General features: G+C 50.3%; 1 protein-coding gene across 1 annotated transcript in view; it reads right to left on the bottom strand.

Moving 5' to 3' along the window:
• Window positions 1–25,170, bottom strand: part of LOC144174017 (very long chain fatty acid elongase 4-like) — a 51,748-nt gene that overhangs the window by 9,537 nt on the left and 17,041 nt on the right. The window contains exons 2-5 of the mRNA XM_077702420.1: window positions 20,207–20,541; window positions 4,733–4,850; window positions 2,123–2,310; window positions 36–116 (exon numbers count right to left, since the gene is read on the bottom strand). Of these exons, the coding sequence (XP_077558546.1) occupies window positions 36–116; window positions 2,123–2,310; window positions 4,733–4,823 (360 nt within the window). The 5' untranslated portion in view covers window positions 4,824–4,850; window positions 20,207–20,541. The remainder of the gene's footprint in view (window positions 1–35; window positions 117–2,122; window positions 2,311–4,732; window positions 4,851–20,206; window positions 20,542–25,170) is intronic.

Raw genomic sequence — 25,170 nt, 5'->3', positions numbered from 1 at the left:
CCAAAGGAAGGCAAGTTTGATGCGTCCGTACTTACCCTAATTTCATAGGGATTGTCGCTGTAGTCGACCAGCTGGCACAGCCAGCTGTATCTCCGTTTGGTTATGCAATACAAGATCTGGGGAATGGACAGCAAAGCATCAGTAACAGGTAAATGTCGCGTGCATGGGAACAAAACATAATTACACTCTTTTCATAATTGCAAAAGGTTATTTCACGTAACTCAGCTCTACATCTTATCTGTCAGTGCTTCATCCCGATGGAAAAAAGCTACGCAAGTTCCGAGAAGTGTTTAATAAAGCTTAATCAATCTTTTGCTACTTCTCTGTTTCCCGCATCCATACGTTCCCTTGGTGACATTCAAGGAACATGTCAACTGACGTCTTTTTCTTTGGTTTTTTTTTAGTTAATCACTTGAGAGTGCTGGATTGAATACATGTCTATGATCTTGTTAGTTATTTTGCAGTTTTTTGCTTTTGATGTTTTTACGTGTTCTTTCTTTTAAATTTAATAGCGGGAGGGTATTGGATTACACGGACCTTTGTGATTTTGTTGCCTGACTTTCGCTTTTCTTTTCTGGCTTTCGGTAGCCAGATGTGGTTGGCATTAAATTGCCAAATTGGCATACTTTTCAATTCGTTTCGTTATACTTTTATTTTTCTTGCTTTTTATACCAATGAACACACTATTACAGTAATATTCACACTATAAATGTCCTAACGTCGTCAATTACGCATTTTTGTGCATATACCACAAGGCATTACTCTGTTCGCAGTGCTTGCATACCGATTACCATCTTTTGAAATGTTAGGAAAGAAAGCGGAGAAGGGCGTACGCGCTTTGGGTGTGGGCCGAACCGCCGACTTTCACATCCCGCATCCGATGCCTTACCGACTCGGCTCTTATGGCGTCCTAATTCTACGTGACTTTATAGGGTATTTTAACTGTACCCTATGTCGCGCAACTCTAGGGGCGCGCAACTCTAGCTGCCTACTGAGCTAGAGTTGCGCGACTCTTTTTTTACGCGTAAGCGGTGTGACGTCGCCCCGGGAAGCCGTGATGCCGTGCAGGAAAGCCCCGTCTACTACTGTCGCACCATTGTCGCCGCGCATGGCGGCTGTGCTTTTGTCCCTAGGACGCCGTAACCTTCAAGCGCAGTGAAATTCTCAGCCATGAGTGTCCCGCGGACCCCTTTTGGGCTTTTAAAAGTGACCGAGGACCCCCACGAAGAACTATATTGATCCGTGTGATATTATCAAACAATTTGCACATGCGTTTAGTCGCAACCCACACATTCAATGTCCGCTTTTTGAGGCTGAATTTTATGCTGGTGCATGCCATTGTCGAACTATTTACGCTTGCATCTAAAGGTCGCCCCAACACTTGTATCGTGCCTTTTGTGTGTCCGGCTTTGTTGCATAGCTGTCGTGTTGTGCGAAAAGCCCACATTAAAGAATGTGCTATGGAGAGAAAAAATGAACGTTCATGTCATGCAGCGAAGATTTGGCAGCAAGGTTTGGCAAAAGTAGAAACTAACGGGGGAGAGAGATAGTTCAAGAGACGGCATCGCGGACCCCCTGAACTGCCCTCATGGACCCCCTGGGGTGCGCGAACTCCCATTTGAGGACCATTGTCCTGGAGCAGTGTACCACCGCTGGCCGAAGGGGTGCTACTGCACGCCCGACGGATGGCTTTAGGTCAGAAGATGGCGGATGGCCACGCAACTGTATTGCAGTTACAACACCATAGCTACGGTAGCTACAGTGTCTGGTATTTTAGGGGCCTAAAGTAACTATAGCGCAACTTCAGCTCTTTACGGGAGATATAAGCAAAGGAATTCTACTTGGGGATGGTGGGCAGCGCCTTGAATTCCTACAAATCAGGGTGAAGGGGACGTACTTTAACCACGAATCCCTAGGCTACCCCTCCCTTCGAACGAAACAGCCGCCGCTACAGGATTTGAGAGCGCGAGATCGCGTTGGGCGGCAGACCACATAGTCTACGGGAAACCGCGGAGAAGGCGGAGGTTTTGCGAAGGCCAGCGTGCCAAGGTTGACCGGCCGTCGTCCGCAGCGTGCCACGTTCCGGGGTGATGGGTGCGGGTGCTAAGCGCATCGGGGGTACCTCGATGGCGATGTACAGGTTGAGTGCGGCGACCGAGAAGTTGTAGATGACCAGGACGGGCTTCAGCTGGAAGGGCTGCCTGTCGGCCATGATCCGCGGACCGTAGCGAACCACGCACAGGTAGGCCGCGATGACGAGCAGCATCGGCAGCGGCGACTTCACGAACAACCACTCCTCCGTGCGCCGGTCTGCAGCGGCAGGCAATCAGACGGCCACGTGTCTCTCTCGTGCACGCGAAACTTGGCCTCATCGCATGGGGCCAGATTCAGAAAGCAGTGTTAACTCGCGACCTGCTCACAATACTTCGTGTCGCATTGTCGATCGCGCCTTGAAAACGGGATGGGCAGACAGGGTGTCAATCACGAACCGCTCGTACTGCGAACATGTTTCTAAATCCCTTTGGTTGGTCTAAAGAATGAGAATTGGGCGTAACATGCACTCCTGTTTGGCACTGCAAATAAATTGCACAAAAAATTCGAGAATTGCCTGTTAGTGCGTAAGCATCATTTCCAACTGCCCTGCTAACGCAGAGTAGTTTTCAAGTCGGCTTCACTATTACACACAAATGCATTGCTGGGAATACACGCTAGTACGGGCGATGTAATACCAAAGCGTGGAGGCCCTATGTACTATTATAAAACGCTATGCACTGTTTCTTACATTCGGCTCCATTGCTATACAGAAGTGCATTGCTGGTGCATCGTGTCAGGTGTTGTTTTTTGTTTGTCTTTCTTCTAATCTCTATCTATGCCAACTAGGGCATGTGGCTTTCCATTCCTTGTATGCCCTGTGGCAAAATGGCGCAGTAAAGAGAAGTATCAGTTCCTACGATACCTATACCATCTACGTTTGCACTATCATAACGATTGCAATTATGGATTTATTTTGCGAATAAAAGGCGTCATGTTTTTTTTTTTTTTTAAGTGGGGGGGGGGGGGGATGCTGGCTAAAGAATGCTGTCGCGTTAAAAATACGTGCGCCAGGTGACCATGTATTTTAAACGCGCACCTCTTTGCACGATCGTTCGAACTCTCTGTCGAGTAAAACTCTCCACTGGCGCCTTCATCCTTTGCAGTGAGTGACAGCGGTAGGTATCCCCACTCAAGAGCTGTAAATGCTGGCGACGTTTTCGATTACCCAATTTATAGTATGAGTGTTTTTGAAGTCCAAATTGCTGTATTAAGCGTAAGCTACACCGGCGCTACGAAGCGCGTTGTAGTGCACGACTACGAATTAATATAGACCACCTGTGCATCTTTAACGTGCGCCGCGGTCTCATTCACACGGGTACTTCCTGATTCTCCTGGTTTCGAAAAAACTGCCACCACGGCGGGGCTTGTAACCCCGATGGTGAGACTGTGATCCGTTGTGGGGTCATCATCATCGGCCTATCAGTGCCCGTGGAGTAACCTAAACAGCATAAGCGACACGCATACAACACCGAGAAAGCCGATAAGTCTTGAATTCTTGGACCATTCGCCTGCCTAATGTTCCCTTGATCTTTATTATCATAAGCTTTGGTACGTAACTAGATCGCCCTGCTTTTGTCGATGCATTTCGACATTGCGGTATGCGTGCAGGCAACAGTAAAATTAGCAGTGGCAACTGGTTATTCATAGGTTTACTGGTTGTCTAGGATTAGCTGATTATCATGATTACTGGTACTAGAACGATTTCCAATTCAATCCAATTTAATCCAATCCAATCCAATCGTGGTGGCGGCTGCTTCGGCGCGCCAACTGTGCGCCGTGAGACGTCTCTGCTCCTCGCGCATCCGCAGCACGGCTCTCCAGGAGCCACGTGAAACTGCTCAACCTCGGCCAGTGTAGCTCACGCTACAAAAAGATCTGCGCCATTCCACCCTGACCCTGTGAAGGTGGATGACCGGCGCAGTTGTCTGTGGGTTATTGGCTGACCACAAACTCCCGCTCAAACTGCGGCGTCTCCCTGAGGCAACGTTCAGCGGGACTGTAGCCACGCCGACGTCTTGCGTTTCCGCATCGCGCTATTCGGGGTCCCGCGTGGCGTCCGCGGCCTGATCGTCCTCGGTGGTGTGCTTCCGCCGCGTTCGCTACTTTTTCTTTATGAGTAGGCTTCACTGCACAACATATATTGTGGGAAAGACTGCTTACAAAGACCGATCTTACACCGATGCTCTTAAAGTTGGTTTCACTTTTGAGAACACATAAATCTGTGGGGATACATTTCTCTAGGGGCAATATACGTGGCGCTCTTCCCACTGCGCTACAAACCGAGATTATACGCCAACCTATATCAAAATATTAATCATTGGACGCGAACAGGTGGTCGAACGTGCGGTCAGCAACGGCACGTGCAGAACACAGGCCCGGGAGCTGAGTACGAGCGGCTTTTCTCGTCCTACGGACGCAACAAAAACAGACGAAAAAAAAAAAACCCAAAATGGGGAGTTGACCTATAACTGCTCCGCTATAAAAAATACGAGAACAACGCAGCAGGTTTCGTACCGTGTTAGGAGTCCGCAGCATAATTACCCACGTTTTCGGTTAGTTTGTTTCGTGGTACGATCGAACGGCAGTGAGGGCAAGAGAACGCGTGCGCCAATGGCCCGTTGGCCTGCTTGCAACTCACCTGCGAACGACGAGCACCAGATGTACGTCTCGTAGAAGCTGGTGAAAGGCCAGAGGAGCGCGGCCGCTGCGTACCGCGCTGCCACCTCCATGGCTCCTCCCTTCTGGCCTAGGGGCTCCTGCGATGACCGAGATGACGGACAGCTTTTTTTTACTTAATTCGTCCAGCTCGCACCTCGCAGAGGTCATACTCTGGCGCAAAGTGACGTCACTGCGCCCTTTGCGCTGGTTCCCCGTACAATTAACACACTCTACACGACATTTCCCCACACAGCTCTGATAATATTCTATTGCCAGTCACCAACGGGGTTGCGCTGTGGCTGACGCAGCAGCGGTGTTCTTTGCGGCCGGTTGCTGGCGTCAAGCTATACGCCTGTGCCAAGGTGAGCTATAGAAAGAGGAGGAAAGGGCAGCTTGCTTTAAAAGACCAGGATTGTCCACAGGTACCTTGCTACGGACGGCACGTGTGGTGCCGCTGCTAACAAGAAACAACCCTGTTTGAGCCACCCTTTTCCCACTCCTCTTGCTCCTGGTTAGGACTGTAGAAAAAAAAAAAGAATTTGGGTGCTTTTGCCAACGTACAGGAAAAGCTCTGACTTCTGAGCAGTGAGCAATACCGCTGCTCTATGTCCGTACGTTTTACCGCTTCAAGGAAGAGTGGAATGAATACCAGGGAGGGGGTGGGGGGGATAGGCAGGAGCGACAGGTACACTTGCAGATGTCACTGGACATGTACGCGCGCAAGGAAGTCACTAGTGGCCTCGTGACACTTCAAAAAACGGGTGCGCTTTTATAGGCTTGCTCGCTCATCCGAGCTTCGCCGACAAGTTCCGTGCATCACACTCGATGGAGGGCCGACACGCCACTCGGCTTTCCTCCAAGTCAGTGCGGACGGAATGCGGCGGCGAGGAGCACGTCTTCTTCCCGCACGTGCGAGGAAGGAAGTACCGGGAAGTTCCGCCGCAGAGGAAGCGGCCGCGCAGGCGGAATTCCTCCAACAGGCTCGTGTGCTCCGCTTGCGAAGATGCAGTCGGCGCCCTCTTGGCACCGACGAATGGTAAACTACGGTGGAACTTCGTTACCCAGGGCTCGATTGGCAAGGTTTTTCCAATCCCAAGCCGATCTCCTACGGCTTTTCTTTTACCGGTCTGTCTCGAAAAGGTTTTTGGGGCGTACGTCGAATATAATGCAAAAGCTCTCCCCCCAAAATTCTCTGTGGAATATTGGAACTTGGTATCGAACTGAAAGCTTCGTAAGTATAAAACTGCCTTCTCCTTTCTCTGAAGGGTTCATTAACGAAGCAAGTTTGATGTCAGATAGTTCACAAACGAAAAAAGTGTGAACATAACAGCAATAAGCGTATCCAGCAATCGCTCTACTTCTCATTCTGTCTTTTTTTCCCGTTAAGTTCGGTTATTAGACGCACCGAGAACCGGAAAGGTTCTTTACTAAACAAAACTAAATTACCAGGCTCGATATATTTACTTAATCAAGCAAAACAAACCTACCGCGAAAGCATTCTTAGCCCAGTGATACTCGTATATGGGCCTACAATTAAGTGTTTAAATTCGCCTGTGTTTGAAAAAGCAAGAACGTTTGCAGGTGTTTCACAGCCTTCTTTGTAAGCCTTGTGGCAGTGCTCCCGTCAAGTGGGAGCTGCCAAGTGGCACACTTATGTTGGTAATTCTTATAATCAGTGACTTGTGCATTGCAATTTTCGGTATTCCGTTTGCCCCGGAATCCCGCTGAGTTCAATTTATTTTTCCGAATTCACCAGATAATAAAAATGTTAAACAAAGTTGTGCTGTATGCAGTTTAAGTAAAATTTACAAATTCGGCTTTATTGACAACATAAAATAGGACACAGTGGAAAACATAGTTGAAGGAATCAGCACGGCAGCGCAAAACGTACTCTTCACATGAACTTAAACACCGCAGCCTTTGTTGCTGTCATTCAGTTTACAACTCATGCATTTTTTTCTCACTGTTTTCTTGGCATCATGTGCTAATCAACTGGTGAGCACTTATCACTGAATCCTATCCTACCTTTTCATGCACTTTGTTGTTTTGAACCCCCTACGGGATTTGGCTCTTGCGAGCGAAATATATATACGGCTACGGATTTGAAGACGCCAGCGAGCACCTAAACTCATACCCCCCCCCCCCCCTTTCTTAACGTGGCAGAGTCGTCATCCTTTGTCCATCTCATTCATTCATTCATTCATTCATTCATTCATTCATTCATTCATTTTGCCAACACCCGGTGAAAAAAGCTGGGAGCGGGACCAGGCAGAAATTGCCTCCATGCGTGAAGTCACATCCCCCGGTTCTAAGCAGACTGTTTCCTACCTAGAAAAGAACACATCTAAAACAAATTATTATTACAGCGTGGCAGGGTTTCAAATCTAAGCACCCCTCCCACCTTTAACCAGTCTTGGTTAAAGAAAATAATGTGTGTGTGCGGGGATGGGGGAGGGGGGGGGGGGGGGGGGGGGCTTAAAACTGATAACATTCTGTCCTCTTTGTCTCGAAGTACAGGCAGGGCGCTCACTCGCAGCAATGACTCAAGCTGGAAGCGACAGGAGCGGCGGAAATCCTACCGCTTAGAAAGCGGTAGTTGAGAGCTCGCTTGCTGTAAGTCATCTCCTCCGCGCGCATGACATCCGGGCAAGGAAAGACAAAAGTAACGGCCGGTATCCGAGCTTTCTCGGCGGCGGTTCCTGGTCGTCACGGCCCGCGGCGGCGGGTCGACCACCTCCGTCGGCGTGACCTCGATTCCTCCCCGGAGGCCCAAAAATAGGTGGAACGCCTTGCAGCGGAGAAAATGACGACCCACATCGGGGCTCCCCTTTCTCTCCGACGACGGGGCTGCGCTCTTGAAAGGATCCGCCGCATGGTCAAGGGCGCGCTTCCGCACCCAGACGAGCTGTTCCGCAAACCTTTCAGCACGGTACACTTGACACGCCGCCCGCCAGCCGCCGCTCGGCAGCATTGGCTTACTTCCAAACGCCTACTAGGCGACGAGGCCTGAGAAAGGAGAGGCGCGACCGGAAGGTCCTGGTACTGTTCGCAGCTTCAGAAGCGTAAGTTGTTAGTGCTTTCTGTCAGAAAGCCGGAAAAGTGCTTTTCTAGGCGGTGTGTGCCCGGTGCTTCCTGGGCGTTGGGCGTGCGAACATTGGCGGGCACAGCAGAGTTGCGAATTTCTGTCACAACTAATCAGTAGCCTATGATTGGCTGGGCGCCCATAGCCTGACCCCTTTGTACTGCTGAATAAATGTTCCTCTCTCTCTCTTTCCCGCCTCCATTCAAGTCCAAAGCGACTTTCCGGCACGACACTATTTCGCAAAGCAGCCAGCTCAGTGCGGCTATTCTTGATGCCAAAATCATCACTCGGCGAACAATTACCGACGCGGGGCAGTAAGGTATATTTCATGACGGTCGAAGGTGGCTGCAGTGAATATTTCAAGACGGTTGGACTGGCAGGATGCATTCGGATGGACGCTAATCTCGTACCCCCTTCAAAAACACAAAAACAAATTACTGGGTCACCTGAGCTTTGTCTTGTGAAAGCACAAGTGTGAGTGGGTACGATGACGTCACGGGTGTCGGCAGGGGGATGTAAAAGGAGCACTTGTCTCTCCCCCCCTAAAGCCAACCCAGCACAATTGCCTTGCATCCTCACCCTTTCCCCCTTTTCCTCAATGCAGTGGATTTGCCGCCCTCAAAACAAAATCCTGCTGACGGCAATGTATGACGTAGCTGCCAATGGGAATCGGCGCTTTGGCCACGAGCCTCTCGCGGCTGCTGTTATCGTCGCTGACCAATGAACATGTGTGGATCGCGCAGTGGCGGATCCAGAGGGGGGGCGGTAGGGGCGATCGCCCCCCCCCCCCCCCCCCCAAAGCCTGTGTCAACATCCCCCCCTCTCCCCCCTCCCTTCAGTGCCCGTGGCCACCTCCTTGGTGAGGTTGCCCCGACACGACTTCCCTAACCGCAGAGGAAGCCGAATGGCTAGAACGGCTGTTATGATCGGCCTTCACTGCTTCAGAGGTAGCTACACGGCAGGCGTAACCGAAGTTAGTCTCCTAAGCGTGGTTATCGCAAACCGAGCTAGGCAAGCACGGTTTACCCTTACAAGCCGAGGAGCTGCAGGTGCACCAGCCGTGAACCGGCCCAAGTTAATCGACAGCTTCGCGGAGCGGCGGGGGGAGCAGCCGTGCTTGGGCTTCCTCTGTGCTCCCGCTTTCTTCGCGCATGCTGTCGTTCAGGAGATTTCAACAAAAAGAGCAGTGACCTGGCACATTTTTGTGTGTTTTTGTATTTATTCAGACGGTGCAATAAGCTGCGGCCGCCGCTGCGTAGCCGGGATTGCTACAGCCGCTCTGACCGCTCTGTTTTTTTTTTTTTTTCAATCAAAATAAACAATTGTAGTGGACGCGCACATCACGGCTCACTGAAGGTGCCTTTCTCACGCTTGCTCGGGCGGTTCGCGTTACCTGACTCGCCGGATGTATGACACGTGGGATATCGTGTTTCAGGCCTGCGCTGCCGCGCCATCGGGGACCGGGAAAGTGGAGGGGTCACCATTTTTCTTCGCTTAATAAAGACACTTGAGTTCCAGCAACCGATCGGTGTGTACGCTTTTATCGTCATTCGTCAGCCGAAGAGGCAAGAAGGTTCGGTAATTCAGTTGGTTCAGTACTGCGGCACAAGTTGAAGGAGATCTGACATGTAGTCGAAGGTGACGAAACACTCACGTGCTCACTACATGACCAGCACGTGATTTTGTCGGCCGAGTCGCATGAATCTGACGACTGGTACTGTAGTAGCCACTTGATCCATCCTGACGACTCGAGGTAAGCGTTGGCCACGCGCAAATATGTAGCTTGCATTTAGAACTTTAGGTTTGATACCCGCACCTCTTAATTGTTTTGTTTTTGAGTACAAGAAGACTTGAAACGCGCCTATCATTGCTAGCTGCAGTATTCGAGATGCCAGTCACGCCAGTATTCAGTCAAGCATACCCTGGATGTTGTAGTTACTATACTGACCCTTCTAACGCATTTACGAGGAATGTACCAAAATCCTATAGAACCCGCTACGACGATATGCATCAGTGATTGAATTAAGTACTTTTTGCAGCAGTATAGGTTATTCATATAAAACTTCAAGGTACGTTTTTCTAAACATGCGTTTACAAAGAATACGAGCATGTGTTGTTTCGTATTGATGAAATGAACACTGCCCACGATTTTATGCTGGAAAGTTTCAAAGGTAGTGAAGCAATGTCACATAGACTGAAATAATTTTGCTAAAGTACAAGCGATTTGATTATCACAAGCCGATACAGCATCTCTTGCTCAAGCTTAGCACGGCATCATGTCGCTACGCGCTTTGTGATTCATTCTTTCGATTACACGATGAACAGTTCTTTTTAAAGTATTACGCTGAAAGTCCCCTGTAAGGCTTATGTAAATATGCCTAAGCACTTGCGCCATTTGCTAATTTCGTCGTCTGTGATGCTTCTGCACGTTGAAGTTGCCCTCGCTCTGTTTTACTCGTTAAAACGATGCAAACGCACGATTGAAGATGAGCAAGCAAGTAGAACCACTGTGAGCAAAAATTAACAGTATTTATTCTCTGGCGGGGTTCCTTTGGTAATAGTAACTACTAAAAACAAAAGCCACCCTCCCCCTCTTCATTTGTACTTCAAGTGACCGCCCCCCCTAAAATGAGTCGCTGGATCCGCCCCTGGATCGCGTGAGTGAACATGTGTGGATTGTGGGTGCGCACGATGGCGTCGCCGCCATGGGCGCTCTCATCGTCACTGATCGTTGTTAATCGACCAGATGTAGGGTAAATCCCCAAGGTGGAGTAAGTTTCTGTGAAGGAAAGTTTGACATCCACCTTAATGCAGACATACGGCTACAAAGGAAAGCTGTACAGCTTTCTCAGAAACATCTCAGTTGAAGAAAAAAATTTCCTGGTCCACGATTTGAACCCGGGACCACCGCTTAACCGGAGCAGTCGCTGTGCAATAATTTTCAGTGACTCGCAAACGGCGTGTCACCAGCTCATTCACAACCAGCTGAACATAACTACGGAACAGATAATAGAAAAAGCGATATAGAGTAGCTCAACTCGACTCATGCTGCTCTGGGTCCCTGGCATGAATGCATCCCTGGAAATGAGCGCGCTAATGCTCTCGTTCGCGAACTCAACAGCGGGCACCAGCGGATGGTCATCCGAGGGAAATGCCCTTCTCAGGCAGCCGCTACATTGACGCAAGAAAGCTCTTCGGGAGGCACGCCTTTCCAGACGGCTGTTTCCGGCACCTCACAGCACACTAACACGACGGCACTCAGCTATACTTCGACAAATACAGACACGGACGCTTCCCACTGCTTACATGATACACAAATTACAAAAAATGGAGGGTACCCCACAATGTCCACACTGCGGGGAATACCCGGACATGTATCACACACTTTGCACATGCACCCAGAATCCCGCTCTTCCGCCCATACCACGTCACCTTCGCCAAGTGGGAGGAGTGGCTGGCCGACTCAACCGCTCAAGGCCAGCGACAGCTGACGGAACGGGCAGAGCTGGCCCTCAGCTCCATACCCGGAGCCCCGAATTAGGGGCCCCTTCTTTTAAAAAGCTCTCTCTCTCTCTCTCTCTCTCTCTCTCTCTCTCATCTCTCTCTCTCTCTCTCTCTCTCTCTCTCTCTCTCTCTCTCTCTCTCTCTCTCTCTCTCTCTCTCTCTCTCTCTCTCTCTCTCTCTCTCTCTCTCTCTCTCTCTCTCTCTCTCTCTCTCTCTCTCTCTCTCTCTCTCTCTCTCTCTCTCTCTCTCTCTCTCTCTCTCTCTCTCTCCAAACCGATACTTTCATACTCTCCATACTATATGGAATAAAAACCAGCGGAAAACTCAGGACACAGAAGAAAACGACGGGACAAGCTGCACTAGCAACTGAGCGAACAAGGCACTTGAACGCCTAGAAATACCTTCCGGCAACATCATGCGCATGTGTGAATTGGCATGGGTCGCATGAACGAAATGTTAACAATCAACCACCGCGTTTAGAAAGTTCATCTCTTTTATAGACAGGAGCAATGACGTGTCACTGACGCAGTTGTTTCGCCCTTTCATTATGTAGAAAGCTTGCAAAATTTCCCTTTGGGTTTTTGTACTTCCCCGGCCTAATATGGTAGCGTTGCTAAAGACAGGAGTGCACCCGCATCGTCTACAGTGCCTCGGCAGATGAGCACCGTCACTCGTGGAAAGGGAAGCCTTCTGCTCTCTGAGGCGATCATTAATACAGCGACCTGTTTGACCGATGTAAGGTTTGCCACACGGGGATAAGGGGATGTAATAAATCACGCCTGTAGCGCAAGGCACAAATTTCGACACATGGTTAGTGCCACACGTAGCTCAGTTGCTAATGCCAGCTTATCCCATCGTTTTCTTCTGTGTCCTGTGTTTTCCGCTGGTTTTTATTCTTTTCATACACCTGTCCTTACTGCGACCTCGTCAACGCTACCCCTGGCCTTGTGTGGACCTGCACCCCGATCCCCCTCCTTCCAGTGGGAATGCGCGCTGACGACCTGAGTGTCCTGGACTATGTTCGCTGCACCACTGAAAGTCAAACTTCAAGCCATACCATTCATCATCACCATCATCAACAGCAGCAACATCAGCAATACATTTTGTGTCCACTGCAGGAATGAAGGAATCTCCCCTGTCCGAATTCATTCTTTGCTACCAAATTTCCTTCTTTCGATAACCCTCAAGCTGCCCTGGTGATCCACTGGTTGCCAGTTCCCCACATTACAGGTCCGGTTCAATTCGACGTCTGTATCTTGATTTGAGCTAGGATATCGTCCACCCGAGTTCGCTCCCTAATTCCAGACGGTCGCTTTAACGTTACTCTTATCATTCTTCTTCGTATGGCTCGTCGGGCCGCCTAAGTTTTTTTTCAACGTACTTACTGAGTCCCCAAGTTTTTTCGCCAAAAGTCATCACCGAAGATGCGCAATGGTAGTAAGCTTTTCTTTCAATGAGTAGAATTTTCAAAACTCAGCCTGCCCCGTAGATTATTCGAACTATAAGATTGTCGCTAAGCGGATGCATAATATGTTAGTACACATGCATGAGAGATGAGATAATATATAACAGAGAGGAGATTGATAGGTCGGTAATTCTTAAGTTCTTTGCAACCACCTTTCTTGTGGGTTAGAATTATGTTGGCAATTTTACAGACCAACGGTACCTTCAGTGTCTAAAGGCATTCTGATAATAACGTTGCTAGCTCTCCTAGTACAACGCCACCACCATAGTTTAACACATCCGCTCTCATTCCGTCGTCATCTATATAGGTTTGCCTCTGTCCATTCCCTTGAGTGTTTTTAGTGGAGGGGCCCCTTAGGGGATGGTGCTGTTGGCGTCTCCTGCCGTCTCCGTCGAATTCGTCGTCGTAATCGTCGTTTCGTGTAGTCACGGTACTAAAACACCGGGAAGCTCGTTTACGCCTCGCGCTAGGACGTAACGCGTACTAGAAAAACACCGGGACGCTCGTTTACGCCTCGCGCTAGAGAGCTTCGTGCTTCCAAGACAAGAGACTTACAGCAAAGCTGTATACCTCTACCTCCCAATGGTTTCATCTCCATCGGCAAAAACGCCAGGGCGCCAAAGATATACTTATACACTGCATTCTTCGCCGCTCCCTAGGTTTCACGTTCGTGGAGATGGCCCGGGATTTTTTTTCCACGTCTTCCTTTGTTACCGCCGTTACCTCGTTGGTTGGTTGGTTGGTAGTGTTCTTGGGTCAGGCGCTGCTAGTTTGGCAAGATATGCCGACAATTGCTCCGACCAAGCGGTACATAATGCGTGAATAATTAAGGTTGGGCGTCGGTTAAAAATGTTAATTCGATTAATCTGCAGGGTTTAATCAGTTAATTGATCGATTAATCGGTTGCTTTGGTTCGAGAAGGAAAGATGAAAAGAATATTTTAATGATATTCATAGCAATATGATATTAAAAAAAGTATTATCAATATGCCCCTCGGCTTGGTCTTAGGCATTCCATATCAGGTAAGCAGGTCATCATTATGGCGCTGGTGATGGTTATTTGAACATGAATATAATCCTCGACACGCCTGTGCACAATTTCAACATGAAACTCCTGTTTCATATTTCTCACATGACGGCAACCGATTACCGGTTAAAAATTAATCATGATTAAACCACTAATGAATGACTCGGAATGTTAATCGATCAATCCTCCACCCCACCCCTATTGATAATATATGGCCACATCACCTAGATTCTACGAGTCCCGTCTTCTGAAAGAAGATAACAAGAAGGCGTCACACCTTCCTTCGCGATATCGAATGTTCCCTTCGGAAAACGATGTGGTCCAGTGCGGTGAGTGGGGATTCGAGCTTTCGCATCGTTGAGAACGCGCTTGCCCGTTCTGCAGCGTGGTCTGTGCAGCACAATAAAGGGACCCTGCAACACTTTTTTCAACTTTTTTTTGAAATCTTAAATGCCTGCAGAACGTAGTCAACCGACACACCCAGTACTAAAATTAAGGGGTCGATAGGTGCCTCAGCCAAAAATGCCGCTTTATGCCCATCAGCTAACTCTTGCGCAAAAGGTTTGCTGCCCAGCTCGGCTGGACCTGGACGGCTCTGTCACTCGGCCAAGACACCACTCGTCTCCCTTGGAAACAGAACTTCAAAGCATTTTCTGTGCAGTGGATCACCCGAGCTACAGTATTGCAACGCCGCCCCCTCCCCGTTTTCGGATCCTGACGGACTCCCATCAGGCACTTAAGAAATCCGCAAGCCCTTCAGTGATCACCCAACTGTACATCAAATACAACACATGACCGTCAATCTGGCTCGCAATGGGACCACTTCCCGTTTGGCATGGGTGCCGGGTCACACAGACTCGGGATGGGGGCAACCAGGTTGCACACTATGCAGCGAAGGAGTGTCAGCGGGTAACTGGCGGGAAACCCTCCTATGCTACCTTGGCATCAAGGCTGCCAGAACCGAGGCCAGAACCAAACTGAGTATATATATATATATATATATATATATATATATATATATATATATATATATATATATATATATATATATATATATATATATATATATATATATATATATATATATATATAGCGAATCAGAAAATGGGAAATGAGGGGCTCCGTGAAATAAGACAGAAATAAGGGTTGGCAGCCAAGAAAACCTCGGAAAGCAAAGGGGAGGTTGTGGTGGGTCATAGAAAGAGATGAAGAATTTTTTGAGTCGAAAAGAAAAGAAAGTGGTGAAAAAAATGCCCGCCGGGTGGGATCCGAACCCACGACCTCCAGAATACCGGTCTGGTGCGATATATATATATATATATATATATATATATATATATATAGAGAGAGAGAGAGAGAGAGAGAGAGAGAGAGAGAGAGAGAGAGAGAGAGAGAGAGAGAGCGAGAGAGAGATCTTTAATGGAGTCAGGGGCGATATTTGCCGGGATAAAATGCTTAGCTTGCTTCGCCAGATGACTATGGTGACATTGAAGGATGACGGTGATGTTGACGAAGGTGAGCACGAATGCAGTCACTTATTTACAGGGACTGATCTAGGCCTGTGAGTTTCGGGGACGCCATGAGAGCTTTTGTGGCCCGAAAACATGTTTCTGACATGCCCACTGATCTGAAACGTCCTTCAGTTGAATACCCACGGAGAGCGACAGCCCCAAAGACACTGCGAGGGACACCCTTTGTGCACTAAACAGAGCATATTTACAGAGCAGGTGCTAGAGGTTTTCTTACACATCGCAGTGGGGGCAGAGTGGCGACGTAGCCCGTTTCAACTAAAATAGAAGGCTGCGTGTGTAGGCGACATTCAGCCGTGTAGAATTGCTGTTTCCCGCTTGGAAAGTCCAGGTGACATCTTTATTTTGCAGTGTGGATCAATGGTATATAGCGGCGCGTAATGATGCGACACGTTAGTCTAGGCTGAACGCTGTATGTTCCATGCCACGCTAGAGGCATGGGCAGGTGCATCTTTCCTGAAGAATGGTATGGATATCTCTGGTGCTCGATGGTCAAGCGCGATAGATGCAGCAACGTACGCCTTCCCATTGCCAGTTATCCCACAATGGGCAGGAATCAACCGAACTGTTATGTGATGGCGCGCTTGTAGAGCTTGGCGATGTAGCGCATGTATGTTTAACACAAGCTGGTCTTTTGGGCATGAAGCTAGACATTAAAATGCAGCCCTGGAGTCTGCGAAGATAGCCCACTCTTGGGCGGGATGCTTGATGACGTGAGCGAAAGCGACCCGCAGAGCTGCAAGTTCTGCAGCCGTATCGTTGACATTCTGTGGCTGAGCATGGCATGCTGATGGTGGTGCGTGATGACGGTATGCACACCCCAATGGTGGATGATGTGGATGACGCGGACCAATCTGTGCACAGATGAGTGTGGTGTTTGTATTTTCGTGATATACTGTCCAGAGCGAAGAACTTCGGCGCGGGAGCCGGAACATGCTACTTCCTCGTGACTCCGGGCACAGTAGTCGTGGCTGGTATACGAGCGGGAACATCCAGAGTGGGTGCTCAGGAAGAGCAGGCTATTGATAGAACTGCGGTAGCAAGTCGCGCACTTCTTTGGCCGAGCTTGTCGCTAACGAATGGCCCCGCTGTCTTGCCACAATCCGCAGACGCGCACGAAGCAATTCCTGCGTGCTTATAGCGAGTGGTGAGAGCTGCCTGTATTCTGTCAGCGTTCCGATGGCAGAGGTTGTCTTTGGAACACCAATTCAGACCCGCAGTATTTGTGCTTGCATGATCTCTAGCGCTTTAACAGCTCCTTTTGATAGAGGTACCAAAGCAGGGATGCTGTAGCGCATCAGGCCAACGCAAAGCGCTTCGTATAGCCGGATAAGAGAATTGGTTGAATAACTGCCGGTATTGGTAGAAAGCATGCGGATTACGCGGGAGAATGATATAATCTTGTCCTTGCACTGCTTTATAGTTCTGAATAAGCTATTTGGATTTTGTGAATATAAACACCCGTATAAAAACTAGAAACTATCAGAGGATAAAGTGTTATGTAAACGTCTTTATTTTTGGAGCAAGAATGTACGAGCGTAGAAATCCGCTTTACATAATGGTTCTTCACCAAGGATCTTGGAAAAAAGATCATTTCACGAAAACTACGCGAAACTATATATTGGCACGTATTTTTATACATGGCGCTACAAGAAGTTGCGTCGGAATTATCGATTTCGAACAAGCCATTTTAGGCGCGTCAATGCCGTTTTTGACGTTCTTTTATACAATCAGGCAGATTTTAAAATAGGAATTCTGTTACTGCCCAACAACTAATTAGCAAAAACTGACGATGCAGTTTTAAGTGTGTTTCTGTGGCTTAATTGTATTGCGAAATAGGAGCAGGCTACAGCTGGTTCATTTACACAAATCCCTAATCTGGCCTGGGGTTTGAGATTAGCGCTTCAAAAGCTCGCTGTAAATTACACTGGAGTTACACGTTATATTCTGAAACTAATAAGAGAAGGCGCTCGTGACTAAAACCCAGCGTTTTAAAAGCCCCTTATTGTAATTTATCACAGAATGTGATGAGGGTTTGTCTGTACGTACGTCCGTCCGTCACGAAGTACCCCCCCCCTCCCCGCCAACATTTATCCCGCTCATACATCCTTCTGTTAAGGCGCATAGCGGCTCATGCTAACACAGAGAAACAGGAGACTGCTAGGTTGCTGGGTAAGTTTCTTATGAACCTCCCTCCATACCTCCCACCAAATTTCTCTTTCCCTCATAATCAACATCCGGTATGTTTTTTTTTAATAAGAGAATTTACGGCAATCACCCCCCGAACCGAGCTTTCGTTTTTGTGGTGCATACGTCCACGAGAGTGAGGATTTCATCTCCGGATGCGGTGTTCGCGTGGCGCCAAGAAAACATTTCTCTATACGAATATGCGTCCCTACGCGTCGCCGTAGTTATCCTGATGACGTCCTGCCCACTAACGGGGGAACCTCTCCGACCTGTAGGATGGCGGGTCAAAGGTCACGCTGGCGGTAGTTTTTGCTCGTCATTAACGAAAAGAAGGAATGCCGTGAGCAGCGGGACGGATGGGCCTGCAGCGGAGTGTAATGGCGCGTCCTTGCCCCCTGCTCTTCAGCAAGAACACGGACGGTGGGATATTCAGCAGGAGGACTGTTGGCAGCATGAAACTGTCGGGCTGGTTACAGAAGGCGATGAATCACGTGCGAAAGCTTGGGGCAGCAGCGCACATGCGCCGTTCGCGTAATGTCCCAGCGCAGATATATGTTTTGCTCTAATAGCATTCTGGGGGTCGCTATTCGCCAAATTACTCATGTTGCTGAAGTTGCTCAAACCAAGGCAACCACGGTCACCTCCGACTCATAGCAGGCCTGCAGAAGATTCATTGAGGGAATGGTGACTCCAACAGCACACCGCGTCTTGAGCGCGAACACCCCGAACCGAAAGGCCATGATAATTTGGGCACCTGCACACTCCTCCCTCGCGGGCAACAATTTCGCCAGTGCGACGGCCTGCGCACTCACCAACCAGGCCATGGGAGGAGAGCCTGACCCCACCCCCGTTTTTTCCTACTGATACATTACTCAGAATTACAGGCTAGAGCGAAATATCTATTCGCCACCACACCCGCAATTAAGTAAACACCAAGGATCTACGCTTCGACTACTAAAAACCAACACGTTCCCTCATCCGGTTCGACTTCATAAGCAGTACCCGGCCTAACCAGCATTCACCGCAACGCAAGTTCTGCGGACAAACGGGCTTTCTGTATCCCGTAACCTGGGAATGCAGTCGAAACCCAGAATTGGCAACCCCGTTTCCCTAGCCCGAACCTCGAGCAGCGCACACCTCGCCGACCAGGTCATGCTGATGGGGAGGGCGGAACACGCGAGGACAGCGTTCGGACTTCTGGACTGAGAAGCCGCTCCTACGCATAAATAAGCCAAATAGATGTTCTGCTCTCTCTCTCTCTCTCTCTCTCTCTCTCTCTCTCTCTCTCTCTCTCTCTCTCTCTCTCTCTCTCTCTCTCTCTCTCTCTCTCTCTCTCTCTCTCTCTCTCTCTCCTAATTCTCACATTTGGTCACACTGATTGGTCGTTCAGGAGTGTTGTGGTGAAGCTCACCTGCGGTCATTTTTTAAGTGGAGCGGGTATAGCGCCTCAATTATTGGTCACTCGAGCGAGAGCACGGTAACATTTTGAAGTGGGGACTAAAAGTGCACTCGGCTTTTTTTATTAGTGCGGATGACTGCCGATTTTCGCGATAGCAGGTATTTTAGCCAGAGGTGTCATCTGGCTAAAAGGTTCTGCCGACAATAAAAGCGTTCGTGCACATGTGGCGTCTGCTTCACTTTACGGCGAATGTTCATCCTCCTCAAATAAAGCACGTGTTGGCGCTGTCAGACAACTATAGTCGCCATGAGGCAGAATTTTTGTTTTTTTTGCGGTTACTTGCTGTTACACGTGTATCTATTTTCCTGGGAAATGGCCTTCAGTTTAAGGACCGACTGCTATCTTCTATCTCACTCCTAGTCTCGTTTCTATCCCAAGCCATAATCTTACTACGATCAGCCGTGTTTTGGTTGCACTGGTAACTACACAGAGGCCATCTCCTCCGTTTGCGACGGTAAATAATGGGGTGGGAGATATAATAAACCTATTTAATTGCGAGCTGATCGATGCATGATCATAAGTGCACCGGCCCTGTTGGGGTCATCCTCTAGTCCTGGATGCCCTGGTCCTTGGTGCCTGCTCGTGCTTTCTCCATCAGCATGCGCCTGGTTGAGAAGTCCGAGGCGTTATTTTTACGTTATTGGGAGGGATGTGGCTGAGAAATGGCGGCAGCGTTTCGCATATTTCGCTAAGCCACGCCGCCACTCCCCAGATAATATTTTGCTATCTACCACTTCTTCCCAGTGTTTCTTCTTTCTCTCTAAAGCGTGGTGCTGTATCCCGTCGCTACATATAGCGCCACTGCGCTAATGTTGTTTCAACGCCGGATAAACGTGACAATTTTCAATTTGAAAGCCACCGCTTGGTTCTCACATACAGAACGTTTCGCAAAAGCATGCCTGGTCCCACGTTTGAGCAAACTTGACATCTTCTTGCTCATGTTAAAACTCATCTACTCGCGGGCATCAACTCCCGAACTGCCGCTGGTATTTTATCGGCTTTTCATAGTTCGTAAAATAGCGCATAAATCAACGGAAACTAACTTTGCTGTCGCAACGCCATGCCTCCCTGCATTGACAATCTGTACGTACAAATGCTTGGGCGACAGAGGCAGACGAAAGCGAACGTACGGAAGTAAAAACTCGTATTACCCTGCGCTATGAACGGCCCCGTAGTAGGCGTAAAGTTCCGAGCGCTCTCACCTGTTCTCCAGCGGCTTCTCCGTCGGAGGATGATGCGATGGCCCGCGGAGGCCGCCGTGTCGGCCGTAGCAGCAGTCGGGAGGAAGGCTCACCGCCGTCCGACGACGTCTAGCAGGTATCGCGGTGGCCGAGACTTTCACTCTTTGCGCGGGGCAAGGAGGGGGAGGCGGATGGCGGAACAACCTCCGGCCGCCGTCCTCTCCCGGCACCTCCGCATCCTCTCCACGCCGGGCGGCGGCGTCTTCCTGGTGACCCAGATGGTCCCGCGGCGGCCACCGAGGCTCAGCAGCGCAGCACGCCTCCGACGGCATGGAGGGCGCCGAGAGGCCCGTTCCCTGCCGAAAACGGCGCTGCTTGTACCGCGCACGCTCCTTCCCAGAGTTTCGTGCAGCACCGCCGAAAGTTACCTCATATAGGCAGCGACGCGGCCGCGCCTGCGGGGAAGGATGCGGCCGCCCCGTCCAGCCGAGTGTTACGCTTTCTCCGTCGGTAGGAGTACACTGGGCACTTGACCTTTGAAGGACACTAGGCCGGCCACGCCTGCCTTATCAACGCCTGTCCGTGGGATTATCCACAATTTCGATTTTGGGGGGTGTCGAAGTCCTCCTAGGGGGGTGGTAGGGGGGTGCTGGGGTGTGTGTAGAAATCCCTGGGCAGGGTGCAGGTGGTTGTGGTATCTTTTTTTTTTTTTTTTGGGGGGGGGGGGGGGGGGGTTGGAGTCCTTCTGGGGGGGGGGGGGGTGTATAAATACGTGTGTCGTATCAAAGTGGCGCGGTAAAATTGATTCCGATAATTGGCTCCACCCTCCGCGTTGCGCTAGTAATAGTTGCTGAACTATTGCTCGAGAATTTTATTTTGCCGAGTACACCCAAACCGTGTGGGTACCTCAGCGGAAGCAATACCCCTACTCTGCATCGCGAAGTTCACGCGTCGGGGCTATTCCCTCGTCACCCTTTCCGTGTCGTCTGCAGAGCGCGACTTCCGCGCTGAATGGAACTAGCGGGGCGGCATCCCACTCCCGTCCTCTTCATTCTCCCAGGAGCCGCGGCTGCTGCTGCGCGTGCCCACAGCTGTCAGGAATCCCGCGCCTGGCCCGTGGGACAACTCGGCCGTGACGACGCGCTGTCTCCGCGTGCGCCGCACACGTGTGTTTGCGTACTCGATCTTGAGGGACCGCGCACCAGATCCTCGGTGGGAACACGCTTGTCTAACGCCGAAGCACGCGCTCCCGTCTCCGCGTGGCCTGCGCTGACACCGCTTCCCTTGCGCTCCGCGCGCGGACGTAGCGGTTTGCAAAGCATGCACTGAGCAGGTTGCGGGAAGAAATGGAGGAAAAAGAAGTACTGCTCGTGCATATCTTCTGCATATCGAAGTGCTTTGCAGTGCCATTCGACATTGACGTGGGAGATCGCGCTGTCATAGCGTTTTATAGGATGTCTCGTTAAGGATCCAGTTAATATTGATTGGTTATGAGGTTTAACGCGCCGACGCTACTTTTTTTTTTTTTTTTTTATTTGCGACAGTATGCCCGTTGGCATAAATACTATGCTACAAGTATAGGTTAACTCCCGTTTCGCGAACAAACGCAAGAAGGGAGCGGTGGTGGGGTCCCCATATCCACCGATGGAGGTCAGGTGGTCTGCCAGGGTGGAGGCCTGTGCCTCGAAGGTGTCGTGTTCTGGCCGCTTGCAATGAAGGGCACGTCCACAGCAAATGTTCTGTGTCGGCATCTTGGGCAGGAGCCGTGCAAAAGGGGCAGCTCTGGTCGAACGGGGCATGGTAGCGTGGTGGCCACTCCCGGGTAACAGCGGGAGAGAGGGCTACACCAACACGAAGTCTTCGCAGCAAGACCTCCTCCCAGCGAGCGAGTCGGCTAGGGAGGTCCGTTCCACACGGTGGAATTAGAGCTCGTGTGGCGCGACGAAGATCTTTCTTTTGTAAAAACTGTCCTGGGGTATCTAATGTCAGCAAAGGCAATGGTCGTGGAACAAATGCAGTGTGGCAGGCACCATCCGCTGCAATGTGAGCGGGAAGCGTATTTCGCCGGACCCACGAGAGCCGCAGGGGGCAGGGGTACGTATCCAGTATGTCATGAATGTCCCTCGAGATAGCAGAGTTGTTATTCACTCGACGTAAATCACGTATGGCCACCGTGGAGTCTGTGTAAATTTGTAAAGTAGTACCTCCAGGGGCTTGATGAAGAGCAGGAGTTAGTGCTTGCAAGCCGTCCCGGATGGCCGTAAGCTCAGCCAGCATAGACGGCAGGGTGCGGTGTGTTTCGTAAAAGCACGTTTGACAGGCCTCTGGGTGGGAAGGACATTGTAGTGTTGTCGTCACCACGTAGTCCTTGGCCCCAGCATCCACAAATGCCTGCACCACCTGGGGTTGAGACTCCGCCGCCAGTTCTTGCGCGACCGCGAAAAGCGTATCAGTATGTCCGTTGCATCGATTGTGAAGTCGCGTTAGTGGCCTGTTGTCGGTCACCTGGTGGTATAGCCAAGGTGGCCTGGTAACGACGCAGGCTGGAGATGTGGGTAGTGAACGACCCATGTAATTTCCTAACGCCGCTGCCTCAGCAACAAAGGTGAGTTTATGCATGCGGGCGGACCGACGCTGATGGACAAGCTCATCCAAGGTGTTAACTTGAGCTTCAGCCTGAAGAGCCGGGATCGGTGTTATCCTAGGGAGGCAGGTAATTGCACGCATTGCGGCTCGGTTAACTGCCTCAAGTCGAGCCCACTCCGCCTGGTTCAGGTGTTGGAATTGTGCCTGGTAAACAAGCCGAGGCTGGAGTACAGACCGCACCAGTAGACGGGCCATTTTGGAACAGGAGCCACCAGACTTCTGTGAGATGCGTCGGATGAGGTGGAGCATCTGTCCCGCTTTTTGGCGAGCTGAACGTATCCACATAGACGCTGACCCAGACGCATAAATTTCTAATCCAAGCACGCGAAGTGAGGTGGCAGTGCGTACGGGTCGCCCGCAGAGTTGCAATGCGATTGGAGACATCGCCAGTCGGCGACGGCCCCAAGCACTGGCCACAGGCAGAATAGCTGTCTTTTCGACGGAGAGTGTCAGTCCAGCATATTCGCACCATTTCTGCGTGTCAGACAAGGCTTGTTGGAGGCACGCGGTTTGCCGAGTCAGGTCTGGGTGTACAGTCCACACTGTGATGTCATCCGCGTACATCAGAAAGTGCATGTCAGGCATAGAGCCGAGATGCCAGGCCAGTGGTAACATAATAACATTAAAAAGGAAGGGCGAGATTACCGATCCCTGAGGCACTCCGCGGACAGGCGTAAAGTGACCGTAACTCGTCCCGCCAATGCGAACCGAAAAGGATCTTTTGGTGAGGAAGTTCCGGAGGAAAGAGCAAACCTTGCCCGGGAGAAGAAGGCCTCGGAGAATTTCCAAGATGGCTCCGTGGCTAACGTTGTCGTATGCCTTTTTTATGTCCATGGCAAGCACTGTGCGCACTTTGTGTGATCGGCCGCCCAGTAACACCATTGACGAGAAGTGGTCAAGCCCATCCTCGGTACCCAGACGGGGCCTAAACCCGATCTGCGCCGGGTGATACCACCGGAAAGTGTCCATCCACCATTGAAGCCGGGTTGCCAGCATGCGCTCCAACAGTTTGCACAGGGTGCACGTCAAGGCTATTGGACGCAAATTAGGGAGCTGATCGGGTGGCTTACCAGGCTTCGGTATCGGGACGATATCAGCGAGGAGCCAAGATTCTGGTATGTTACCAGAGAGCCAGACCTCGTTAACGGAGTCAAGGAGCTTGCTGAGGGCTGGATCGTCGAGGTTCTTATACACCTCGTACGTAAGGCCATCTGGGGCCGACGCTACGCAGGCGATGAGGCGCGCCGTAGTGGAGGGCTCCGGATTAATTTTGACCACATTGGGATCTTTAACCTGCGCCGAAATCTCGAACGCACGGGCGTTTTCGCTTTTCGCCTCCATCCGAACAACAGCCGCCGCGGCCAGGAATCGAACCCGCGCCCGTGGTTTCAGCAGAATGCCTTAGCCGATGAGCCACCGTGGCGGGTACCCGTAGTAAACCCCTCATTCCCCCTTCATACGGACGAAGGTATCAGCGAACGCTCTGGCGCCATGTAATCCTGCCATGTTAATATATAAAGCCATAGTACAGACAGCAGACACCTTTACTGAGGACCAATTTTGGTGAATACAAGCATTTGCGTCTCGTTGTAGTGGTAACAGATCCATACACACGCTAACCCAAAAGCAGGGAGCAGCACGGGTTGCCGCGTGTACTCTCGGTATTCGATATGTATCACAGGGTAGGAATTATGCCAGATTTCAATCGAGAAATTGGTGCGTACGTACGTATAGGATCACCGTCAATGTCATCTCCATCATCACGCGGAAACATTCTCACTGAGACATAGCCACATTCAGGGTAGGACCACGACTGTGTCCCTCATAAGACGCACGGACTGGTTATCTTTAGTGCAATGAAAATTTAGCCAAACTCACACGTGACAATTGACGCGCAATATGGTTGTTCTGCTTTTCACTCCGCTCGCATGCACTTCCAGTGAGACACACCGACGGAGGAGTTGGCAGTAAGGTTGAGGGAGATTTCAGCTCCCTCCTTGAGAATTAGGGTGAGGACGGACTTACGTCGCTACGTGGGATCTCTTGCTGGTCACCCTGCCCCTCAAGCCAGTGAGATGCGCAACGAATTGCGGGATCTCGCTCCTCTCAGTGGACAAGGGCGTTGACGGCCGCCTAAAATTTGCTGACAAGGGCCCTTATAATGCTTCCAGCCTGAAAACGCCCAGCTTTGCATTCTGTGTTCGACTACTTTCTACTCTATAGGGAAGAACCTTAAAGGGGCACTGACACAAAAATTTTGCATCTTGTTTTTTTTTTTTTTGTTGCGATAAGTAGCTAGTGACTTACTTATAACCTTATAACCTGTAGAAACCTCATTT

The sequence above is a fragment of the Haemaphysalis longicornis genome, unplaced genomic scaffold (assembly GCF_048455015.1).
Source record: "Haemaphysalis longicornis isolate Haplotype H1 unplaced genomic scaffold, Haemaphysalis longicornis Haplotype H1 scaffold_3, whole genome shotgun sequence".
Taxonomy (NCBI): Eukaryota; Metazoa; Arthropoda; class Arachnida; order Ixodida; family Ixodidae; genus Haemaphysalis; species Haemaphysalis longicornis.
This window is presented reverse-complemented; position numbering and strand designations above follow the sequence as displayed.